The sequence below is a fragment of the Diadema antillarum genome, unplaced genomic scaffold (assembly GCF_040938485.1).
Source record: "Diadema antillarum isolate AM-2024a unplaced genomic scaffold, OU_Dant_1.0 seq00000162_RagTag, whole genome shotgun sequence".
Classification (NCBI taxonomy): domain Eukaryota; kingdom Metazoa; phylum Echinodermata; class Echinoidea; order Diadematoida; family Diadematidae; genus Diadema; species Diadema antillarum.
In genome coordinates, this window is record NW_027271233.1 from 1,217,792 (window position 1) to 1,244,788 (window position 26,997).

The 26,997-nt window shown below is 38.3% G+C and overlaps 1 protein-coding gene across 1 annotated transcript in view; it reads right to left on the reverse strand.

Annotated features, from left to right (window-relative positions):
• Positions 1-1,364: 1,364 nt before the first annotated feature.
• LOC139728059 (WD repeat-containing protein 48-like) overlaps positions 1,365-26,997 on the reverse strand; it is a 29,757-nt gene continuing 4,124 nt past the window's right edge. Inside the window, exons 3-16 of the mRNA XM_071639022.1 lie at positions 25,415-25,490; positions 24,640-24,722; positions 23,791-23,920; positions 22,898-22,986; positions 18,905-19,006; positions 17,473-17,763; positions 16,585-16,767; positions 9,330-9,437; positions 7,665-7,761; positions 5,994-6,080; positions 4,755-5,014; positions 3,977-4,053; positions 2,026-2,227; positions 1,365-1,609 (exon numbers count right to left, since the gene is read on the reverse strand). Coding sequence (XP_071495123.1) covers positions 1,505-1,609; positions 2,026-2,227; positions 3,977-4,053; positions 4,755-5,014; positions 5,994-6,080; positions 7,665-7,761; positions 9,330-9,437; positions 16,585-16,767; positions 17,473-17,763; positions 18,905-19,006; positions 22,898-22,986; positions 23,791-23,920; positions 24,640-24,722; positions 25,415-25,490 — 1,890 coding nt within the window. The 3' untranslated portion in view covers positions 1,365-1,504. The remainder of the gene's footprint in view (positions 1,610-2,025; positions 2,228-3,976; positions 4,054-4,754; positions 5,015-5,993; positions 6,081-7,664; positions 7,762-9,329; positions 9,438-16,584; positions 16,768-17,472; positions 17,764-18,904; positions 19,007-22,897; positions 22,987-23,790; positions 23,921-24,639; positions 24,723-25,414; positions 25,491-26,997) is intronic.

Here is a 26,997-nt window from a genome sequence, read left to right on the forward strand (position 1 = left end):
GACCCTAAAATTCATAGGATAATCACTGTCAGGCAGAACATGCATAAATATGTAGTAAGTTTCAAGATAATTTGAGCCACTTCTGAGATATGGAGGAAAAAGTTAGTTCAGCACTTTCCCTTGATCTTTGACCTTTGAGGCAAACCCCCGCCCCCCCCCCCCCCAAAAAAAAAAAAAAAAGAGAAAAAGAAACTTTCCAGATAATCTAGGTTATACATGCATACACCAAGTGTTAAAAAAAAAAAATTGCTGGCATTACATAAATATGAGGGAAATAGTAACAATTTGAAGTGTTGCACTTGACCTTTGACCACTGACCTTTGACCCTATGAACCCTAGATTCTCTAGATAATAACTGCCAGTCAGTACATGTTTATATACTATGTTCCATGAAGACACGTTGAACAATTTCCAAGGTACGGAGAAAAAACCCGAAGTTTTAATATTATAACTTGACCTTTTGACCTTTGACCTTTGACCTCATGACCCAAAACTTTCACCAGAGAATCTTGATTGAGTAATACATGTATACACTAAGTTTCAAGAAAATATCTTCAGGCATTGCATAGATATGGAGGAAATAGTGAAATTTTACGTATTTGACCTTGACCTTTTGACCTTTGACCTTGACCATGTGCACCCAAAAGTTGATAGGCACAACTTCACCCCCTAATACACATACATGCCAAGTTTCATTAGGATACCTTAAAAGGTTTTGATAGTTACCCTGTCCACAAAATTTATTACGGACGGACGGAAGGACGGACGGACAGACGGAAGGACGGACGGACGGACGGACGGACGGACGGACGGACGGACAACCCGAAAACATAATGCCTCCGGCACCACTTCGTGGCGGAGGCATAAAAAAAAAAAAACTGCATTTTTATCCTCTACAAAATAAAAGCAAGAAAAAAAAACAACAAGTTTACATAGTAAGCATGTGGCTTTTTTAAGAAAACTACTTTTAGCTATGTTCAATACTCAGCACTGAAAAAAAGAAAAGACACTCTAAAGGTCCAGCACTTGGTTGCGCACACAGAAGAAGTTGTTGGGTGTGTGATGTACACGAGCATTGGCGGTCCAAGCCTTTGTGATGATCCTTCCTTGCTTTGCAAATGGGGCTACAAAACTTTGAGGTAAGGAGTAAACATAGCGAGGAGGCTGGAACTGGTACTCCTCATCATTCGAGATAAGCCCCAAAGTTGGTTCCTCTGTGTTGGTCTGTTCAAATCCAGTGAGTACGGTGAAATGGAACTTGTTGGAGTCTGGAGTTTTGAATGAAGAATAAAAAAAAAAAAACTTCATGCAGTCCATACAATGATCGGCTGAGCTGGACTCATGCCTAGTCTCTGATACACCAGGAGTTTCCTTGATTTGGGATTTTTTTTTTTTTTTTTTTTTGACATGGACTTCTGCACACAAGAATGGAAAAAAAAAAGACAGAAAAAAGAAAGAAGAATGATTGAGCTTCACTATAAAAGTCCCATCTGGAGATAAAGTCTCACGTCCCACTGGCTTGCTTGCTTCGGTAGAGCAAGGTCAGGTCGCCACCACTCTTCCAGATGAAGTGTTTGACAGTTCGGAGGTCCATGTTGGGATCTAGTACCTGCAGGACGTATGAGATGTGGCATGCGTGGTATTAGTGAAATATAGCACAGTCTAAAGGGGAATTCTGCACCAGTAAGAAAGTTAATCTGAAAAGAAAAAAAAAAGTGACAGTTTACAGATAGAACTGGGGAAAATTTGTAATATTTGAAGAATTTGACTGCAAAATGTGCTAAGTGCCACTTTTAAACATTTAAATGTAAGTCCATCATCAGAAAAAGCATAACCTCTCCAGTGATGCTACATTTGTATACAGAACATAAAACATCCTTGAAGTTATGACTAAAAAAAAATTTCCATATCTTCTTATCATTTTCTTTGTTGTTTTAGCAACTTTATCACAAATAACTCAACTTAGCAAGAAAGGAATTAAATCCTTTTGTGATCAAACTCCTTATTTGGTACCCCAAAACTCACTTGGTCTTGACAAAGCAGCTCCACCTTCTCCTCCGAGATGCTACTCAGCTCCGAGTCCCTGTCGGCCCCGTCTCGCGACGTCCCGTAATCGTTGGTGGCGGCCCCGCCCGTCGACGAGGCCGTGTAGGCTCCCATCACCTTCTCGTAGACGTGCTCCAAGACTTTCCTCACCTGCAGCATGTCACTGGCTGATAATCTGTCTCTAAACAGAAGAAATTTCCCAACAAAATGCGACTCTTTAGATTTTTCAGAGAAAAGAAGAGAAAATATTCTAGACAAAAAGGATTCTGCAGTAAGTCACCCACTTGTTTTTCACTGCTGGTTCCCTCAAAAAATACTGTAAAAGTGGAAGTTTTCGTGCATTTTTTGCAACATGAAACCAGGGCAATAATGAAAACACATAAAATTTTGGCTTGTTATTTGTAATATCATACAAATCGAACATGCTCCATGATGCACTATACTGGATTGTAGAAAGACAACTACTAAATAAATTATCCCGAGTGCTATTTTGTTTCATTGAGGCCGCAGGCCAGGGTGAAGAGAACTGTATAAGGGAGTTCTATAATCCAGTACTGGTGCATCAATGGAACATGCCCTAATTGTTATATTAAATGGCTCCTCGATCTACATACATTTTCCATAGCTCTCACCCTCGAAGTACTTGATCTAAAATTTGACTCACCGTACTGTTTTCTTGCATGCAGAGCGATAACCTAGTTTACGCACAGCTAGCTCAGCCGCGTATGTGCGTACTGCTGAGCAGACTTGCGTATAATCTGCTACTTGCTGCCTCCTGCGCTCTACGCGCGCATACGTTGAAAGGCTGGGCCTTGTCCTTCTACGTCCCTCGCTGCGCGTATTTCTGCATAGACAAGGCGTATGCGCGCTGTAAGCGTTCGGTATAGTGGCACGACTGTGCACTATACTGAAGTTTTCCTGCAATCATGTGATGCAATCTAACCAATCACAATGCATATTCTACGTACCCTACCTATTCTCTACTACAAAATGTATCTTATATTTTGCTTCCATGGCATTAAAAACACAAAATAATTTTAATACTGGTGTGAAAATTTCCACTTTTACAGTATGAAAGAATGAGTGAATGTGCTCTTTTTCCATCTCAAGGACAACATCTTAGTTTAAAGGGGAATTTCTGACAATTTTCATAATTTTACATCGTGCAGTACAGCATTATACGGACAGCTCCATGTATAAATTTGTGGAATTCATTGCGGTCCTACAGCAGTGAAACCAATACTCTAAAACCCCATAACAAATTACATGTACACTGAACAAAGATGATGACATAAAGGGCACACATATTTCAGAAATGTAGCAATGTAATTCCAATAAAATACCACTGGCCTAACAAGTCCACAGTGCCTGTATAGAATTCATGCATGCTTTAATCTTTTGTTTTGCTTCCATGAGCCCCGCTCATACAATTGTACATTCTTATGGTGAGGCTGCCATGTCATTATCCTTTCATTGTGATTTGTCATTTATCTTAAAAAACATTCTTATTCATCATCCCAATCACTATAAATTCTTAAACTCTGTACCCAGTATTACAAATTTATAGTTGTTCAAATGTAAGTCTGAAAGTCACCCGCAGTTTTCCTTCAAACAAAAATTACACCCCAACCCTGCATTGACATAAAAAACAAACAGTTTGAGTGATCTACATTCTATTGTACAGTTGCTAGTCTTCTCCCTGAAGTCTGGAAACTGGATACATCACATAGAATCTCCTCAACATAGAGGAGGGTTTTTTTTTTTCCAATCGGAAAAGTAAAGTGAATGTGCTTTCATCTTTTGATATCTAGTCAAAGAGAGAAAGTTTGTATGCAACGAAGATTGGAAATTTCAGAACCTCTATCAAATCGATTGGAATGAATAAATCTGCTAGTCCAGGATACATTCAACTGCACTCATTCAAGCTTACTTCTTCAAAGTCCTGTTGCCTGAGGGGTTTTGGGGTTGTAGGAAGAATGAAATCTTGTTGAATTTTGGTTGTGTATGCTGCAGAGAGAGAACGAGAGAAAAGACAGAAGCAAATGAAAAAACAACCACATGAAATACAAATCACTTACCATACCCTGATACTGTTCAACCTGAATAGATCAGGTATTCAGATTCTCTTCTGTATAAACTTCTTTCAAAGGTATCAGGAATAGCCCTTAAAGTGCAGCTGTAAAACAAAAATTCAACTGACTACAGTGATTTTGCATTGATGAAATGTATTGTATTGACTGCAATATGACAAACTTCCTCATCCTAAGGATAAAAGAAAAAAAAAATATGTGCCTTGCGACTTGCATGAAGGTATGTTATGTTATATTGAGCACCAACTACTTCAGGCTGCAGAAACAGGAATCATGCTCAAAGATATACAAGTAAGAAACACAAAGATGATAACTTTGAAGTTATTCAGAGATGAATTCAGAGTAAACTTCAATATTACAATCACTTTAATAAAGCTAAAGTCCTTCTTCAGCATAAGACAGCTGTCAGTGTCCGCAGAAACTTTGTTCACACACAAAAACTAGATTCACAACATATCCTTGGCAGCAACAAAGCCAACAAATAAACTGCTTTAATACTCTTGGGTATTTCTATAAGGAAAAAAAAAAAGGTAGTGATATCTAAACGTCATCTCAATAGCAAAATTATATCAAGTTTTATATTAGAGTTTGCTTTCCTAGGTCATGTGATCAACATACCTCAACAGTGACAGAGACCACCCACTGCGGGACGTTCTCATTCAGCAGCATCCGCTCCGAGTCGCCGCTGGCGTCGCGGCACAGGAACCGGAAGAGCGTGCGACCCCCGACCTCGCTGAAGATGACGGGGGTGTGGGGCGGGACGCTAAAGTAGCTGTTGCCCTTGTTGATGACCGAGTGCGGCGGGTGAGAGGTGGTCGGCGACGACGAGTCCACCGTCAGGTTGATGTCGTCTGTACTGGTGTCTATCCCGTTGACCGCTATGGAATGAGGTTTGTAAGGAATGAAACATTTATCAGCACTGGCATGGCAATAGGCGCGATCATACCAAAAGGATTGATTTACGTTGTAGTCAACTTCACCTCTGTCAAATCCACAGGGACTGCAGAATATTCATTGATTAGTGTAAATTTTAACTTACACTATAGAATTAAGACATGTTTACATCCATCCCAGGTAGAATTTTTCTTCGACTTAGCCAATGTTTCGACTCATGCGAGGATAACTTGACTGTGTAATGAAGGGAGGTGAGAGACTTGCAGTTCAAACCATCTTTACACTTACCTAAACACTGAACATACAAATTCATAATATTACTACTTTTATATGCCATTGCTTTTAATAGTGTATTGTACATCTCACACATTTTACATTTTTGTAGCAAGTTTTACAAATTGACAGCCCATCATGAAGTCAACAATTTTGTTTCTGTGACATGCTTTGTCGAGCTGAGAATTGTAATCACATAACAGCTACTCACAATAATGGCAAGCTCATAGACTAGAAGACAGTACTAGGCATGCATTTCAATTTAGCAATGTACATGTTGCAGTGACATTGCAATCTTGACTCGTAAAGAGGCACAACAGCCACATAAAAACACAAAATGTGTAATTTAATTTGATACAGAGATCCCTTACAGTTATTGTACATGATGCGATTTTGAAATGACAGGAAAGACATTGACCCTGCAACCATTTGAAAATACTAATACAAAACTGACAACTGAACAAAAGTAGAAAACTTTCAGCATAATTACTTGTGAATTGTGAATGAAAAAGCAGAGCTTAGTTGTAGAGTTTATCATTCATGGCAAAAAGTAATTGAGTCAGATTTTGGTGCAGGCAAGCCATGTGAGAAAAAACTGGGACAGTTAAAGACTTTGTAGTTATGTAGTGTCATTGTACAAATATGCTATCAAAACTGAGTCCTCCAGCCAACAAAACTAATGCCTCTTACCATGCCCATTAATGCTGTCTGGATCGTAGGCATGCGTTCTCGGCCAGTGTTCTAGTAATGCCTGGAGAACAAGCCCTCCAAAGTTGACTGACAAAAAAGAGAGTAAGAAGAGAAAAGAAAACATAAGAATTGGCCCTACATAGCAGTAGAGACAACAATACTTTAAAAGCCAAGATCACTCATTGATTCTTCTTCTTTTCTCCCCCCCCCCCTTTTTGCACATAATAATGCAGTCTAATGCATTACAGTGCAGGTATAGTTATACAAAGTTTCCTGTGAGAAATTTTCTTGGAAATACTGACGATTAGTTCATATATAATACTTTCCAACACATCACAAGCTGTCCATTCTAGACGAATTCTGAAATTGATACTCACAACCACGATAATGTCGTATGTTTTATTCTGCTACAGCTGTACAACACTTCAACAGTTAGAATGAAAGGATTTTTGAGTCAATCCAACAACTCGACAATGCTTGTATCTTCCAACATTATCTACACAACTTTGTACTTGAAGATGACATAATGATAAGGACAACATCCACACAATTGGATTGGATTGGATTTATTTATTCAATACTCCATAAAAACCATACAAACAAACAGAGAAAATACACTACATATAAGTACAAATACATTACATTCAAATTCATGTCGTTAAATTTGTATAAAATAACTGATATGACTGCAACGGATACAAAATATAAACATCAACATAAGAAATCATGAAGCATTAGGATCTTCACAGGAAGGCGGTGCCTTATATGAAGCCAAGTCCTTTAAAATGTACCAAACGAATATCATATAAATTACAAAGTTGCAAACAGCAGCACACACACACACAAAAAAAAAACACACAAAAAACATAGACACACAAACACATTAAACAAAAAGTATATATATCGTCTTATCAAAAATATTTTCTATGATACATTTATTCTAAAGATTGTCTGTCACTCAAGTACTGCTTAAGATGGGTTTTAAAAATCGTAAAAGTCTGCAACAAATGCAAAAAGAATAAAGAAATAATTAAATGTTCTTTTATTTACTCATATTGTTCCTGTGTACCTGAAAAGTTCTGGTTCATGTATCCAAACTCCCAGCTTTAATAGATATCAAAAAAGACATCCACTGCTGTGCTTAAAAGGGATAGTACAGTACTGGTGGAGATGAGAATTAGGCTTTTAACTTTTTGTGAGATACCAAGAAAACACTTATGATGAAATAGTACAGAGTATACCATTTTAAGAGGAATTAAAAGTTTATTTGATGAAAACTGGGTTTTGGAATGAATGAAACATCCAAAAACAAAGTAAAACAAAGCGATCGTACAGTAATAAAAGGTGGGTCCCACACCTTATTAGAATTGCTCTGTTTTGGATATCACAGCCATTTCAAAACCAATTTTCATCAAATAAACGTTGCATTCCTCATGGAAATACATGCTGTTTCATATTTCATAAGAGGTTTGTCATTATGTCACCAAAAAATGTTAGAAACCTGAAATTAAGTCTCAGCCAAAACTATACGATCCCTTCAAATTGCTTCTTGCACCCCATACGACAGTGTATGCGAAGACCCCTCTCCCCCTACACACATACATAGACATACAAACATTATTGAACAAATAAGAGGCTAAGGGTTACCCACTACAAATACAAGCTACCTACCCTTTGTGTCCGGTGCATCAGCCGGTCCTAGCTCACTGTCCTTTGAGGATACCCATGCTGCAAAGGCGTCTGATTCTTCGAGATGGATACACAGCATCTGACGACAAAACATTGTGGAAAGGCAACATTAGAGAATGAAGGGGGAGTCTTCATAAAGGCTATGTTTTATGGTGCATGAACAGAAAGGCCCGAATTCACGAATGTGGTACATATGAAACCTTGGTTTAAACCGTGGACAAAAACCATGGAGCGGCAAATGTCGCACAGAATATTCTGTTACGAAATTGGTCATTTCGTCAACAAAATGACCGTTTCACTAACAAAATTATCATTTCGCTGACGAAATGTTCATTTAGTTACAGAATGTTGTCATTATGACTAATTTCGTAACGAAATATTCCATGCGACACTTGGCGCTCCATGGTTTTTGTCCATGGTTTAAAAAAAGGTTTCATTTGTACCACCTTCGTGAATTCGGGCCAAAGAGACTAGTGTAGAAGGGAATATACAGAATATTGTACCTGCAGGGATTGAAATGCTAGTGAGAGATTCACAGCCTACTTCAAAGAGCATTATAAACACTGATGTTTTAGAACATCCTGTGTGCTATAAACAAACAGATAATGTTTTAAACATCAGTGTTTAAATACTATTCCTGACTGCACAGAGCACCATTTGTTATCTCATATGGGGTATACATACAGTGCTCTGAGAACTCATAACTTTCAGCTCATCACACAAATCCTGCTGAGCAAGAAGTTGAGCTCGTCCTCAAATTGCAATTTCAGAGACCTCTGATAAGATGGGAGAACATAACAATATGCTTTTCCCATGAGCAAACGTTCCACTGTCATGCCATCATTTTTTTTTTTTTAAATCCATGAATGGTATCTGACTGACATACAGATACATGTATTGTACAGCATCTTGTGATGGTACAGTGTAGGACAAAGACGTAAATGTGACCAATGACACTAAGTTCACACCTGTCACTTTTATATTGAAAGATATGTGTACATTGTACATGTACTTGGTAGTAAATAATCAGCATCACGGTCTGAATTGGTCACAATGGAACTTCTTTGATAGCTTTCATTCATTTGTCAAACCTCATAGCATTAAGTCAAACATTTTAAGAATGATCTTTAGACATGGCAAGGTTATTACTGTAAAACGAGGAATATTCACATGCATTTCAATTTAGCGAATTTTGCGAGTGCCAACATTCGTGAAATTAGAATGCGCGCAAAAAGTTCTTGCCCACATAATATGCATTGGCTGCCAGTGGCAATTCGCAAAAAAATTTCATGCTGCCCGGCCAGAAAGGCCATTGGCTCTAATTTGCGAAATTGTTATGCCGCTTACACATGTATATCATGTTTAACAGTAGCCATTGCTATAGGAAATGAAACAAGCCTTTCCTGTTTAGTACACAACTAGTTAATAACTCGAATAATAGAGTTTGAGAAATAGTGCATTTTGAGTGATTATCATTACTTTGTATAAAACAAAACAAAATAAAACAGAAGAAATTTGATTTAGTTAGGTGTTTTGAATATGTTGGCATTTCTTTGACTCTGAATTAAAACTCTTGTTTTCAGTTGAGTCTCTAAAACTACATGTATACTGTCTCCACAGGCTGTTAGTACAGGGTACTGCACTTACCCCAATCTTTAGATCCACTGTGAACCAATTTGGTACGTAGATCATTTGAAATCTATTTTTGATTTCAACATCAAAGTCTGCATGGCCCAGATCTTCTACTTTCTTGGCCTGGCACAAGAAATAGAGAGAAAGAGGGAGAAAACATGCTTACAAGCAAAAGTGTATTAAGAAGAAATATAATATGTGATCCTGCACCACAAAACAAACAAAAAGTCACCAGACATGAATTTCTAATTAAGACCATATTCTGAAAGAGCAGACTTTATGCTTTAAAATGATGTATCACTCAAATCAAATAGACTCTACTAACCTATCTAAATATTGGAAAGAAAGCACAACTCAGGAAAAGTGTGAACTGAGAAAAGAGGCTCTGAAGTACAGTGTCTATTCAAGCGCTTAATCTTTACCAAACCGCGCTGGCTGTGCAATGAATGGGACAAAAAACAGGAAGTAAACCACCAGAGTATCAACAATGAAGGGATTATTGGATTAAACTGAAATTAAGCAGGCATCATTAACACATTCTGTCCATAATTGATGCAATCTTTCAAAGCAGTAGCACTATCCTTTCAAAAGTTATTAGAGTTGAAAGTGAAGAGTGTGTACAAAGTTTTTCAGAAAGGAAAAAGGGACTTTAAAGACACGCATAATCACACTATTCTACCAAAAATGTTCGAGATAAACTGCTAAAAAACACACTTTCCCGCCTGTTTTATGATACCAAATTTTAGCATAATGTAAAAGAAGACCTGCTCTTTCAGAAAATATGAAAAAGTCAAGATCGGCTAGGTTGACCCATTTCACCTACCGGCCGTAATCTGGCAGAACTCCCTAAGTCGATTTTGGTCGATTTTCAGGTTTTGAGTGTTTTGTGTGTTTTTTCTCATGCTCTTTCAAGTGGGCCAAAAAATAAGTTGTGAATCGGTACAGAAAGTTATTTTTAGAAAGTGATTTTGGCAAAATTCCTGAGGAGAGAGGGCGATTAATCTGGCAGAACTGCGTAAGTCGAGATTCGAAATGAATTTTCCGATGTTAATCAGGCAGAACTGCGTAAGTCGACTTACGACAACGCTTGGACCAAGGTGTTCCTGCATCCCGCACGGACATGGTATATCTTAACACGCGCGTGCGCGACCTTGGTAGTGACGAACGCGCTGCGCGATCAGGTTAGCAGTGCCTAGCTAGCTAGCTAGCTAGCTAGACACGTCGTGCGGCTACGTGTATTGTACACGACGACAGTCACGCTAAAGCAATAACCCTCGTTACTCTTGGGGGAAATTGCCACTTTCTTTCCCTTCATAGACTGGCAGGCTTCAAAACAGGTCAATATGCGGTATGCCTTACTATTAAGTTTTGCTACAATCTAGTGTTTTTTAAGCCTAGAGCATTTCTAGATCTAACAAACGTTATAGTTTGCATCTTGTCTGACATCACGCTCCAGTCAACTTTAGGCCTACTTGGTACTGCTGCAGCACTTGTCCATTGTTAGTGTACGTGAAATCAATGTACTGTGCGGTAGCGTAGGTCACGCGAACAACAATATCTGTAATCCATTGACCATAGCTTCTTATTTTATTTTTCATTGTAATAAGCGGTTAGTGGGCTTGGATCTATGGGATTGATCTCGAGAAGTTTAATGAATATCTAGGATACCGTCTATAACGATGGCATTTTCGATCCAATCCTACAGACGTCAGAAATTGACCAATACTAACACTTTTACAGTTTACTTTTTAATACCGGTACCGTACCGGTACTCCCAGTAAATTGTGCAGTAGGGGCCTACTACTAGTAGACTACTGGGGCCTACCGTTACTTAACTTAGGCTGAATCGCCGGTTATTCTGTCTTTACTCAGTTTTCTATTTTTCTAGATTTGATTCGGCCAGACATTCTTGAAGTCTGTAATATGAAGAATCTAGAATCTACAGGTTAAACGCTAAATTAAAAACATTTAGCCCTAGAAATAGATCTGAAACTTAGATTTAGATCTGTGTTCTAAACATTACTACTAGTACTAGGGGCCTACTACTAGACATTATAGGCTATAGACTTTATAGACTTACCGTTAGTCATTATAGATAGGCATGTTAGGCTTTATGTTGTTCTTAGATCTACAACATTAGTACCTTCTAGGCCTAGATCCCCAATAAACAGTCTAGCTGTAACGCTAGATTTAGCCCCTACCTGGATATAGAGTCTAGCGTTAGATCTAGAGTCTAGACTAGAAAATCTAGAAACTAATTTTCATTGATCTACTAGTCTGTTATAATGACGCCCCAAAATAGACGTCTGGATGTTACATAGACCTAGACAATCGAGTAGACAGAGTTCGAGAGTTCTCGTACGTTTTTAATAGGCCTGCGTAGAAATAGATAGTAACGGTTAGAACACTACTACCCTAACGTTAGTACTGTAAGTAGTTAGTGACAATAAGGCCTACAGTAGGACTAGGAGTAGACAGAAAGATCCGTCTGTCCGGAGGACTCTTTTACATTTTGCCATTGACGCTGTCCTCCGTAGACAGACGGAAGGTTGCAGTACACATTGCTGTGTGGATGTTCTTAACCACTGTCTCTATGGAAAATTGGGTGAGGTACCTCACCCTTCTCGATTGCGTCTAATTCACGGCCCTAGGTCGGCAAATTTAAGCTTGTATGGTGAAATTAGCTTTTTAAGAATACATAAAACTCACCAGATTAATGAATAATCCAACATTTTAGTAGAATTTCCAACGTAAAACACAGTCTGTCGCGTCGTCACATTCAAACTGCAGAAACATACACTATGAATCTATTAGCCAATCACATGCGAGGTAGTTTCTACGTATTTGTTTTACTAAAACACGTACCTCGCATGTGATTGGCTTACAGATTCAAAATGGCGACTTACTGCTCGCGAACGGCGATGTACTGCTCGCGAACGGCGATATTGCGATATCGATAAAATTTCTGCGTTATAACCGAGTTTATGTGAGTATTTCGATTGCACAATGTGAGAAATTTATCCCAAATATTGCTGCATAATGTGTCATGTCATGTCAAACTTATTTGAACGTAAAAAAGCTGTCTGAAATTTGGTTTATCGTAACGTTTGATCTGTGCGCTACTGCTCCACACAGGAGCCGCAATCATTGACTTCGGTCTGTATACGGAGGGGATCCGTGAAGCCAGACGCAGTCTCCGCGGAACATTCCCCGACGGACAGATACAGACCGATCTTTCGGTCAAGACTAGGAGTCGACACAAACGAGAACTAGGGTCTATTTTTTTATTTTCTAATAAAGCTGTGAATAAACTTTTAGTCAGGCCTAGCTCCTCGTATTCTTTAGTTTAAATAGAGTTTAGGCCTTCAGCCAAAAGGGTCTAGGCTTACTTTTACTTTGGGCATAGAGTAGGAATACTAGGATAATGATGAGATCAGTAGGCCTATCGTATGCAGATTCCTACGTACCGCTCTACTAGTACTAGTCTCTAGATGTCTAGTGTATCGTTAGGCCTGAATAGACTACGGTCTAGACGGTCTACAGTGTAGTACCTGTAGTCTTGATGAACAATATAGCTTAACATCTAGAACCTAGTCTAATATTATTCTTAGTCCAAATGTAATGCTTCATGAGATCGACAATAACCCAAGCAGCAGCCAGGCTTTTGATGTAGCAGTACTTCTTGTGCCGCTAAATAATACTGAAACATGAACACAGACTGACAACATTTGGGGAAAGCAAGTTATTTTCCATATACAAATGAATGGATAAAATGAAATTAAATGTGAATCAATAATGATGACTTTATACAATACAAATATTTCAAAAAAATTGTACTCGATCTAAAATATTCATTGTTTTGACACTGCATCCGCTGAATAGTAAGAGGGTGGATGGTAAAATACGATAGACAACCCGCAGAAAATAGACCGAGATACGTAGTCTGGTTGATAAACCACGTGTTTATCAGCCAGAACTGCGTATCTCTGGGAGATACGCAGTTCTGGCTGATAAGCACGTGGTTGACGACAAAAAGAGATACGTAGTTCTGCCTGATGAAACACGTGCTTATCAGGCAGAACTGCGTATCTCCTAGAGATACGCAGTTCTGCCTGAAAAACCCCCCGCATGGCCAAAAACTTACGCAGTTCTGGCTGATCAACCCGGGCACGTGACCAGAGATACGCAGTTATGCCAGATTACGATCGCAAAAATTTGGCGACGATTAATCTGGCAGAACTGCGTAAGTTTTTTAAATTGGTAATTTTTACTACTTAAAAAGGTCAAATTGTCATTTTTTTGCTGGAAATAAATTCTTTAGACCAATTATGACCGAGAAAAGAGGAAAAATGCAACTCATCGTATCTCAGTTTAGAAAGGTGTAACATTGAATCTTTAAACCCGATTTCTGGCGTAATGTGTTAAAGGAGATACGCAGTTCTGCCAGATTACGGCCGCTACACTTTCAGTCCTCACACAAAATCAGTGTGTGCTACTGTATACGCTATATATTTCGCGGGGGTTTTATTTTCGCGAATTTCGCGAGTCGGGAGCTATTCGCGAAATTAACAACACGCGAAAATATTACCTTCCAAAATGAATTCCTTGCCTTGATGATACAAACATTTCAGTACTAGAATACCATGTCACGGCTTACCGAACAGACCATACTGGCTAAGCTTGTTTATGCACGTCCACGTCTACTATACAAATACTGTAGAGAGCCAATCCATTATCGCAAGGGGACCACTCGTCAGAAATCTAGCGCGATGGACTTAACCGCTTCAAAAATGTTGAATTCTAACTTACTAGTTCGCAGAGTTTGGCAAGTCTTTTTCATGCAGTGTATAACTAGTATCATTCTTATATGCTAGTAAGTTGAAAATTCACACTTTCTTTACCACTTCATATTTTCTCTGGTCCCCCAATCGCGAATTTAACCACTCGCGAAAATGTGTGACAGCAGCAATTCGCGAAAATTTATGTACGCGAAAATTATAGCGTATACAGTACTTTATGTTCGTTTTGTGGTGCGAGGTCACATATAAGACATTTTTTCAATGCATGCGTGACATTACTGTTCATTACCATTGCCAACAGGTGATATCTCTTTGTACATCTTGGCTTCCCATCAGGTCCAGGGGCCCGTTTCATAAAACTTGTTATCAGTGACAACTGCCACATTTCTATGACAAATTTTCTTTCAGCCAATCAGATGCAAGGATTTCAGTAGCTTGTCACATCTATGACAACTTGTCACTAATGACAAGTTTTATGAAACGTGCCCCAGGATCCACTACAAGATAATTCTGCTCACTTTCAAATGTATCCATGGTCTTGCCCCTCCTTACTTATCTGAACTCATAACCATCCGTCACCTATCCCGGTACATCCTCTGCTCCTCACAAGGTATCACACTGAATCACCAAACTTCCAAGATGCTGGCCACACTTATTGATAAAGCATTTTCATCTGCTGCTCCCAAGCTGTAGAATCAACTACCCAAAACTCTCCGCAACCAGCAATCTCTCGTCACCTTCAAAAAACATCTAAAAACCCACTTGTTCCGTTAATATCAATAGTCCACTGGTAAAGCGTATTTGAACATACATGCTTATGGAAATTGCGCTATATAAATGTATTATTATTATTATTATTATTATTATTATCATTACATTTGATTTTGAATGATAGAACTTGAATTATGACTTGCTTTACATAGCCCATAAGAAAACCAATGAATGTTTGTAAGCAAGCAACTGATGGCTGCAGAGTAGAACACAATGAGAATCAAAGTAGACCTCCGGATGATTTTCAGATTTTTACATTTGAACGACTATAAATTAGTTATACTGAGGACAGAGTTACAGAATTTGTGATAATTGGGAGGAAGAATAAGAATATTTTCAAAATTTAGAGCAAATTGCATTGAACAAGGATGATGACATGGCAGAGTCACCATAAGAATGCATGAGTTGGGGTTCATGGAAGCAGAACAAAAGAAAAAGGCCTGCATAGATTATACACAGGTGAACTCGCAAGCAAGTGGTATTGTAGTGGAATTAAACTGCTACATTTCTGAAATATGTGAACCTCCTATGTCATCATCCTTGTTCAGTGTAATTTGTTTAAGGTTTCTCAAAGTATTGCTTCTCTGATCAAGAACCAGAATAAATTCCACAAATCTATACATGGAGCTGTTGATTTATGTACTACATGATGTGAAATTATGAAAATCGTCCGGAATGTCCCTTTAAGTGCCTTGCCAGGGGAACTTGAACCAAGAACTGCATGATTGATAGTCCCTGGTCCCATCCAAAGAGCTATGACAGTATCGCTGTCAATTTCTTAATTTTTTTTTTTCAGATGATTCACAAATGAACGTACAGCACTGAGAAATGGTGACACAGCAGGTCCAAATAATCTTTCTTTATTTTGTGTTTGTTTCCCTGTTGACATATTTTTCAATGTCTCTTTTTTTTTTTTCTGATTTCCAACACCTTGGATATAAGTCTGAGTCACATGAATGGATCCAAGGGGACTACAATGGGAAACACACACCAAACTTTTAACTCTTTATGTGCCACGTTTGCACGTCCGACTCGGTCTATGGCGTGCTAACTTTGCATATTCTGCTCAACAAACAAAGCCGCCAAAACCGATCGATAAATCGCTAATCTTGCGGTACAATCAAAGCGTTTCTCGTGCTTTTGTTCCTCTCACATACGGCTTGCATTCTATGTGGTGAATGACTATCAAGCGGTGTTCCCCACTAGATTTTGCATGTACTCTTTAAGTTTCTGTCACTATTTTATGTGCAAAAGTCATTCCTTTACAGTAATGTAGCAACTGATAATTCAAAAGAAAAATTGAAAATATAACTGTCATACATTGTATATGGAAGCAAAGTTTGGCATTCCTCTTTAACTTTGCTAACTATTATGTCCAGCTTAACAGAAATTTGTAGAAGTTATACAGATTGGAAAAACAGAATTATTTCTCTAAGCATGACTATCTTCGTGTCTCAGAATAACATGGGACACAGGGGGTTTCCACCATGGCACACAAAGAGTTAATTGGACTCACTAGCTCAGTGCAAGATTACTTGCAAGAAGTTTGTAATGCACCATACTGTTTTATAAGTTTGATACCCATTTCTTTGGTGAATTTGCTGATGTCATTCAAGACAGAAGTTCTATTTTTGGAGCAAATGTGAAAATAACACACCTAAAACTCAAACATTCTGACTGTCTGCCAAATGGCAACTCACCATCAGCACATCCCAGAGAACGACCCGGTTGTCGGTGTCCTTCGTTAAGACGTGTCTCTTGTCGTTGAGAATGTGGTACTGTCGAATGCTGCTGCCGCCCTCTATAGTCTGCTTGAGTTTGGGCGAAAGCATCTCCCCACTGTCGTAGTCCACCGATGATCTCGACCCTCTGCCTTCAAGACTCTGCACAGACCAGAGAGAATAATTTTGGGGCTTTTTTATTTGAAATTACAGTAACATAGATAGCTTCTTCCATAGGTGGTTACTGTTTTGTGCTAACAGTAAACCCTACAAATTTCCTCTAAACTTTGCTTATGGTAGCATTTGAAACTACGGAAGGACTTTCATCATCTTTTACTTTGAATCATCTTCAGATTCAAGGGCAAGATACATGTATAAAAACATCTTTACCATTTGATTGTTTGGAACAATTTGGCATAAATGTAGTTTGTAACTGAAGTGTATGTGTAACAATGATTCTCAATGTCACAACAAAGACACTGATTGTCACACTAGAGCAATTCAACATTCTACAAAAATCATGTCACAAATGTACTAATTACTACTCTGTAAAATAACAGCTCTGACGTGACTGAGTGACAATGCATGATCAGTTGTTCTTCATTATACGACTGCATGCTCACATGCCTAATGGCCTCAATTTTAAAGGAAGTTTAATTTTAGCCCAAAGACACTGAAATTTTGTCTGTTAAATGTGTGTGACAGTTCATGTACATCAACAGACATCCAATAAAGAAAGTTCGCTGATACTAGCATGCATGCCTATTTCATACTTGTTTTTGTCAGTGGACTAAAAATTGACTCATGCTGGCTTTGTGGATTCAAGCCTTTGTGTTTACCATAAGATGCACAGGAGAGGATTCTTACCCATTGGTTGAGATGTGACCTCGTCGTTGCGACCCACAGCCCGCTCTCGTCTGGAAGCAGCTCGATTCTCAAGACCGGCGCTCTCTCCTCGCAGACCAGCTGGCTGGCGTCCGGATTCCTGATGTCTGTCTGGTACACGCAGCAGTCGCGGCCGCCCGAGTAGAACGTGGTGAAGGCATCGTTGGCCTGCAGCGCCCAGACACCTTCCTCATGTATCCTGTATGTCGCTACACAGCGCTGCTGTCCCAGTGACCACAGGCGGATAGTACCGTCTGAACTACCTGAGAGACACTGTAGGAATAGAATGGTAGGAAAAACCAATACCTTTGGTGAGCTGCTGTGAACTTATGTTGTACTATTGAGAAGCACTTTACAGCACAAATAAAGAATCAAATACTTGTATGGAAAAAGGATCATTCATATTATGAAAAAAGAAGAAGAGTAAAACTGATAACTGTGTACATGACATTTTCAGATGACATTACCAGAAACTTACAAAATCAATAATTCTTCAATACGCTTATAAAGCTGGATTAAATCCCATTCCCATGAAAGTTTCATGCATTTTGTATGGTAGCAAAGTGGGCAACAATATTGTTTAGAGTCTGTTATGAATTTACAGGATACAAGTATACAAACAAGCTGAGCACACTTGGAAAGATGTTAACAATCAACAAATCTTTGCTCCTAAACTGCCTGGAGAACAAGTTTGTTACCAGTAATCTTGTTCTATCATTGAAATATACAGACAACTGGATTCAAAATTATTGCTGCAAAAATTGATTTCATTCCGATAGGGATGTCCAGTTCATGAATTCGTTACCAATGATCTTACTCCATCACTGAAATAATATACTTGAAATTATTGCTGTAACAAATAAGTCTTATTTTGATGGGGCTGTCTAGGGTGCATATTGTTAACATAAGCTGTTCAGGCCACTCCAGACTTTTCTAAGCATGGGCAGAGAAGTTAAACTTCATAAGAATCCTGCTTCATGTTTGGCTGTTGCTACGAGAAGTTGCAATTCTTGCAAAAATTGCTGTTATGACATCTTCCGTGACATGTACATGAAACCAAGTGTGGTGTGACACATACTATTTGTAGCTCTACAGGGATTTTTTTTTTCTAAGAGAAAAGGGGTTAAGCATACAACACCAAGATAAGCTTCCAATTCCTTGTGGGACACCAACACTACAATCGAAAGTCGGCCTTCTGTATGCATCTTTAATATGTCATGTCAGCACAGTAAATTTCCTCAATTCTATCATTATGGAAATCATATAATCATGACATTATTACGGAAATTACTTACATGTATAATAAAATACATGTAATGCACTGAATGAAATTACTACAAGGCCTCTACACTCTCTTGTACCGGGAAAGAACAATAACAAAATTGCAGAATAAATGAACAAGAAATGTGGCTACCTGTGTGCCGTCTCTGTTAATGACGAGTGCCTTCACATTGTCAGTGTGGCCTTTGAGCTTCATAATCTTGGCACATGACTTGGGGTCCCACACTCTGAGAACCTTTTGGGTACATGATCATGAGAAGGGAGAAGTAAAAGGGAGAAAGAAATTAGAAGAAGAGAACAACATTATGGTCAGCTCTGATATAAGGTTATAAATACAAACTTCAAAGCACAAAGAACTGCATGTCCTCATTGTTTATCTATTCTGTCATGCTTCATACATCTTTTACAAGATATTAAAGTGATGATATAGTATTGGTTGAGATGAGGACTCAGCTTTTAACTTTTTGTGAGATACTTACACGTAGAGACCACTCTATGAAATGTCAAAGAGCATACAATCCTAAGAGAAATTCAAAGTTTGTTTTATGAAAGTCAGTTTTGAAATGGCTGAGATCAGCAAAAACAAAAAAAAGCAATGCATACAAATAAAACATGGGTCCCACCTTTTTTTAGGATCACTTTGTTTTTCATATCTCAGCAATTTCAAAACCAATTTTCATCAAATAAACTTAGTTTTCTCCGTCTTAGAATGATATGCTCTTTTATACTTCACAAGAGGTTTCTCATTATCTAAAAAAATGACCATCAAAAAGAGTTGGAAACCTGAAGCCCATCTCAACCGAAACTATACCCTCCCTTAACCCTATTCTAACTGGGGGGGGGGGGGAGGGGTCAAATTGACCCCCCCTCGACGTTTCGCACCACGATTTCGCAACGCGCAAAGATTTTGCCGCGTCGTTTCACGACTTTTTTCTTTGAAGTCTCCCGCATATTTTGAGACCAAATTTGCGACGTCCGGGTACACCGTTTTGAAGTTATATAATGTTTTGCATATCCATGTCAACCAAAAAACAGCTAAAATTCATGATTTCGTGTGCAAATCCAATGCAAATTGTGTTTTTTGGTTAAACTGATATAAATCAGATTATTTCAACTTTAAACCATTGAAATTAATCAATTCTAGTGTAGATAAGCCTGAAAAAGTGCCAACAAATTTTGGCAAAAAAACAATAGAAAACAAAAGATCGAGAAAAACAATTAAATACATAAGAAATTAAAAAAACAATAAAAAACAAGAAATTGATATCGATTGTGCTATTTTTTTACACAAAAATTGTTTGATGTGTCTTGAGGAATTCTGACACAAAAATTTAGCAATCCTTCTGTCTTTTTAATGGAGATATAGGTGAAAATATGATTTCATGCACAAATTTGCATATTTAATTTATTAAAAATAGAACGGCAATATTTTTCTATTGTATGACCATGTAATCTTGTAGTTGACATCCAGCTCTATCTTCAGGCAAAATTTCGCGGCGATCGCGCAATTGGCGGCCGAGATCTGAAGGGGGGGTCAAATTGACCCCCCCTCAGTAAAAACGTGGTCTCAAATAGCCCAGTTAGAATAGGGTTAAATTTGACACATATTTGATACACATAATTTCAGAACACATACTAAATGATGATATACAACAAGTTACATTTTGGATCATCTGGTACAAGCACACTTGTATTCTTTCATCTAAACATCAACTACTGTGAAAGTATCAGTCCCAGATCTTTCCAGAATGATAAGCACAAAGTATTGTTTGCCTATCTAAAACATCACTTTGCTCCATTGCCATACCACAAGAAGGCATTCTATTCTGATTTCTAAACCACAAAGGGATTATCTGGGGCATGGCATGCCATTGTGAACAGTCCAGAGTCTGTTTGCATAGACTACAGGGTGTGGAGATCCAACCTAAGGAGCAGATTCAAAGGAATGACAATAAACTGCAGGGTGATATTAACCATTCATACTTTCAAAACTTGTAGATGAACATACAGTTGTACATGAATGCAGTTGTGTGTATGTACATGTACAATGTACACAAAAATAGGTGTATGATGTATGTATGCATACATAGGCCCTACAAGTAATGTATGAATACACTGTACTTACATATAATGTTGCATGCATGTACATGTACTTGTAGACATGTACAATTATGTATGAACACTGTATGTATACATATATGTATTAAAATATATGTCATGTACAGTGTACAAATATGTGTGCGTATGTGTGTGTCACATGTGTGCGCATATACAAATAAAGTGTATCACATAATGGTAACAATGTGAGGAAAATAGGTTCTGCGAGGAGAGACATTGTTTTGTTTTGTTTTTTGTATCAAAATGATACATCATCCCAGACTCTGCAAACTCAAAATTTATCTAAATGCCAAGAAAACAACCACATCTCATTTCATAGTTACAATGTACATCACTCATTTACCACATGCCAGCATGTCAATCCATTGAAGTACAGGGTGTAAGTCTTGGGGTGTCTTTGGAGACACACAGCAACAACAGACTCTCAGTAATGATTGCTAATAAATCATATCACATCATCATACACCTTGACTGAGGCGAGTGTTACAATCTACAATGTACCATTTGAATGATGTGATGCAAACGTCATACGTACATGTAGGAGGACAAAGGTCAATCACACACTACTCATACCTTGGTACCAAATCCAAAATGTCTTCACTGCTATATCAACAAGCATTCACACACACACAAAAAAACAAAAACAAACAAACAAACAGACAAACTTCACTTGCTTCATACAATGCATGCTAGCTAGGGGTCAGAAACTTGTGGAATGTGGGTCCCCTGTGTCATATCAATAAGAATGTGTGACGAAAAGAGAGAGAGAGAAAAAAAATAAAAACACACAAACAAAGCTACCACTATGTACAACATGCAGGGCATTTATGCAAGCATGTCATATCAACACTACTCTCTCTCTCTCTCTCTCTCTTTGCCACAATAAGGCCGTGTCAGGAATAGCACCCTATAATACAGACATGCCTACCCATCAAGCCTGTGCAAGCTAGGTCAAAGGTCACTTAAACACAGACGATGTTTCGTTTACTGACAAACATCAAAAGAAGATTTGCTTGGCCGAGTCTGTGTAGCTGCATTGACTTGGCTGATGTTTGCAAATGGGGAGTGCTGCTAAGGTGGTGTGTGCTCTGGTGGGTACAACCCCAACACCCTCCAAAAAGACAAAAACAACAACTACGGGACACTCTAAAGTAAAATGGTGACATATGACGCTTCCCTACACCACATCATTACACCACCAATTTTGGTATCAAAATACAGCTGGTAATTCTTTGTTTGCAGAATGATGCAATATGTACATGATTTAGGACCCAGGACAAGTCTCTGTCCATACAAAGTTCACATTCTTCTTGCATTGTATGATGAGCCATGCTTGGATGGTAGAGATCTCTATAAACTATCACAGCATGTAAAATTGAAAATATGGTGAGGGAAAAAAAAATTGCTTGTGCCCTGTCAACCAAAGGGAGTCTCATCCAACAAGATATTGCATGATATGGAAGATTTTGATCCAGCTTTTAATGATAAAGTTACATGCAGTCTTTGATTTCAGTTCTAAAAGGGAAGATGTTTTACAAGTAAGAGGTTACACTCTTTCAGCCAGAGATCAGTGAATTCCTGGAACAGACTTTCTGTTGTTACTGTTGAGGCATCAGTATAGCACCTTCAATTTGATCAAATACAATGACCGTTGCAAACAGAAGTTAATTAAATTTACTCCAGACTGCACGACCTGACCATCCCATACATACAAGTTTTAATGTACATCACCTTGAACTTTCCAGGATCATAATAAGACTTGTTGAATGGCCCTTTGCAAGTCTTTGACTTAATAGTGGGCATCACTAGGAAATCCAGGTAATTTGGGTTATGTCCTACTGAGGTGAAGATGCTACAAACAAGTAGACAAATCTAAATATTCTTATCACTTTTTATGGCTTTAGGTTCATCTGAACACCACATACATCCCCTACAGACAGGGAGTGGACATCTGACCAACAGACTCCACTGGACACTGAATGTCATCATTAGAGACTTCCCACCTCACCTTTTCTGTTGAGCCGGAGATGATGACAGAACCAGACTGGTTCATGGCCAGGCTGTAGATGGAATCCTTCTGGCCATTTAATGAGGAGGCTGAGAAAAAAAGAAGAAGAAGCAAAACTCATTTCACAGCCCCTGGCATGATGATGATGATGATGATGACGATGATGATGATGATGATGATGATAACGACGATGACGATGATGATAATGATGATGATGATGATGATCGATGATGATGATGGTGGTAATAATGATGATGATGATGGTGAAGATGATTATGATGATGGAGATGGTGATGATGATGATGGAAACTCCCATCAAAAGTAAGTCATTCAGTTATTGTTTGTTTGTTTTGTTTCCACAAGCACAGAGTCATCTTGAGTTCAAAGTTTTACTGATTAATTGAAGAAAATCTAACAATTTGATCACATCATTCTGATTCCATACGCCAATATCAACCAAGAAATATCTTTACAAAAAGAGTTTGTAAGCACCCAAAACCATAGCAAAATGTCTCATGATAGCACAGAACTAAGATAAGGACAATTATGTGACATATCCAGAACGCATTTGCTGAAGTAAATGAGAACAGGAGGTTATAATAAACCCATCAAACACATTGCAAGAGATGTAATGCCATGTTCACATTGTAATATCCAAGGCTGCACACTAACATATTTTTTTTTTCTACTGGTCGGACCTGTTGATGTCAGACCAATAGGTACCCAGTTTTGCCTTTTTTTTTTTACTGGTCCATTCCTGAAAAGTTACTGGTCCGACAGTGACTTCTACTGGTCTGGATCGTTGCACCAGTGCCATTGGGACTTTAAATTGCCGCTATTAAAAAGCAATATTCTGATTACTAAATTTGCGACAATGGTTGCATTTATCTTACTTGTGACGGTGTTGTTTGTTGCGGTGAGTGCAGTCAGGGTGTTCACATCCCACAGAAAGATCTGTTTGTCCAGGCCGGCTGACGCCACCCACTCTTTGTCTTTGGCGTACGCTAATGCTTTGACATAGTCCTGTTTGAAACAATGACATAGAATCACACAGAGAAATTACAACATGATAATTTAAAGATGTGCTTGCTGTTGAGTTTGTGAAATAGATGCAAAATTAAAGAAACACCTCACATGAATAGTGCCCTTTGTCTTTCAGGCTATCACAACAGATCCTTTTTCCATCTTAGCAGCAATTTTTTGATATTGTCTTACAAAAGATGTTGGAAACATAATTATACTTTTTTTCAATGTGATGAACCATACCTCATATGAAACAGGGAGCTAATACTGTAAAACGAGAATTGTTCGCGTGCATTTTAATTTCGCGAATTTCGCGAGCGGCAACATTCGCGAAATTAAAATGCACACGAAAATTTTTGCCTACACAATATGCATTGGATGCCAGTGGCAAGTCGCGAAAATTTCATGCTGCGAGAAAGGCCATCGGCTCCAATTCGCGAAATATTCATGCCGCGAATATATCATGTTTTACAGTAATTCCCCGCCAATATATTTCATTAATTCTCAGCAAACACTGTATCAGGCATTGAGATATAAGACATACAATTCTAATTTCATACTTTCCATAATTTCCTTGATCACTGACAGACATTTCATACAGCTTCTTCTTGTTGTTAAATCTGTTACAATAATAACACAATTCTTTGATCACTTTGGCTTTATTTTACATTAAATTAATCTAGTCTAAAGACTGGCAGAGTAAGAAGTGTCCCACTCACCTTGTGTGTTCTTAGCGTTGACATGCAGAAACCTTTGTGAGCATTCCATACTTTTACTGTTGTGTCTGATGATGCTGAAATTACTGCAGTGGTGAAATTGAAATGACAAATGATTGATACCATCAAAAAAAACCAAAAACAAAAAAAAAAACCCATCAACTCTTGCCTTACATCTCATGTGCTGAAAATGGGTTCGGATCAGAATTCATTTTTGCTAACTTGTTGTGAACATGAGTATGATGTCAACATGATAGGATTTGATAGAAATCATGATAGAAATTGTGTGGATTTCTGTGTCTTCTTTGAGTAGCAGCATCACATTTTTCAAATAGAGGTTACCCAATCAATATATTAGCTTGCAAATGAAAATTTAAGACAAGGGTTGCGAATTGTATTGGGCAGTTTGTCTTATAATTACTACGACAGTTTGATTCTACAGAAACAGATAACTACATCATATTTTAACTAAATGTCATCCAATTTTTTTTTTTTCACTAAAGAGGTGTTTTTCCAATTTTGGATGGAATGTGTGATCAACATACAGCATTACGTTTACAGTGGACTGCTGCACTCATTCCAACCAAACAGCTTACATGTATGTTGGTAGCTATCCTACTTTCAATTCCTTGTCACTTTTCTCTAGTTAGCAGGTTTCATACATTATAATGGAATTGGTGCTAATTGGTGGAGTTTGGACGCTGGTGTGAACAGTACACTTTTCTTGAATAGGACTCGAACTTGGGCATCAAATAATCACAGATTGAATCTTCCTTACGTGTTCTTCCTCCACAGCAAAGTACAATGTCGTTGACCCAATCTGTGTGATGTTCCATGGACTGTGCAAAGTGTTCCTGACAAATGAAGATACAATGTACAAACAAATACAAGTGTATGACAAGGAGAAACAACTTTCATGTGGATACGGTCAAGTTTAGGAGCTCCATGTCGAAATTACAGCTTTCAAGACAGTTATAACCACATACATGTAAATGTACATGAATGCATTTTAGCCCGTTGAGGACAAGTCCTGAGTATGGTACTTGGGCAAGTGTCTATATGGGAAATGCGTGTTGTAGTGAAATCAGCCCGTCCCCAATGGGTTAATAAAGGTTGCAGTATCAGTTTTTCTTTCAGCCTGATCAACCATTACAAGAACACATGTGATAATAAGATCATATTGCATTTCTATGCACATAAAGATCATATTGCATTTCTATGCACATACAGAGATCACATCCTGTTAACTCAGGTTAGGTGAGACTTGTGTTCGAGTCTCTCTGTGTAGGCAATGACTTGATTAAATGAAGGATTGCAGCCATACATCATGTGCACTGAAACTTAGGCTATTTATGCAAGAAGTAAACATCCATAGATCACTGATAATAGCTCATGAGCCTTGTAAAATCTTCCTCATTGTCAAGCTCTTTTTGTGCATAAATCATCCACTCACTGACAAAGTGATGATAACCACTGACTGTGACATTCAGGTGGCATAATATAAGTGTGTATCTATACCATAATATCAGACCCCAAATCCTTGCAATCTGATTACTGATCTACGTGTACGTATAATAACATTGGTAATATTTCCTGGTCAATTTGTAATATTGTGAATTTCTTATTCAAATTCATGAAATTCTTCCGTCAAGATGTTTTTCATTGCAACTGATTGACAAATTGCCCTACAGCGACGTAAATAAGCACTGAATTAATCAGTGTTTTAGTAGCAGCCATGATAAAAAATCATGGGTATACATACTTGAGCAGGATTCGAACCCACGACGTCCTGATCAACGGACAGGCGTGGATTCTCCACTCGTTAGACCACCGAGCTTTCGCCCGACAGCAAGTGTTGGTTCTAATCCTTATAGCATGCAGTGGGTACTGTGAATTTCTTCTAGCAAATATTTGCACTGGATTCATGACTAACCATAATCAGAGTCATATTTAGACAAATAAGTTAAATGAGTAATTTCTTTAACTTCATGTGCCCTATCTACAAAACATATATGACATACAACCTACAGCATATATATACGTGTATTTCAAAAATCTGTCAAACAGAGTGCACTCATATTCTTTGGAAACATGCTAATCACCTGCCCAGCTTCACTTAAAGAGCTGGTAGCACTGGGATATCATGGAGTGGGAAGACAGGCCCTGTTTGCATACACATTCGCGAATCCCCATCACGAATTGCTTACGGCTTTATCATTGATCTTTCTGTACCTAAAGTACACATTACACCCAGCTGCAGAATCTTGATGTGAGTTGACTATTACCAATGAGCAAATGCTTCAATGCACATATTCGCTGACCAGTGCTATTTGTGGTTTTTGTACGAGTACTTTCCCCAGT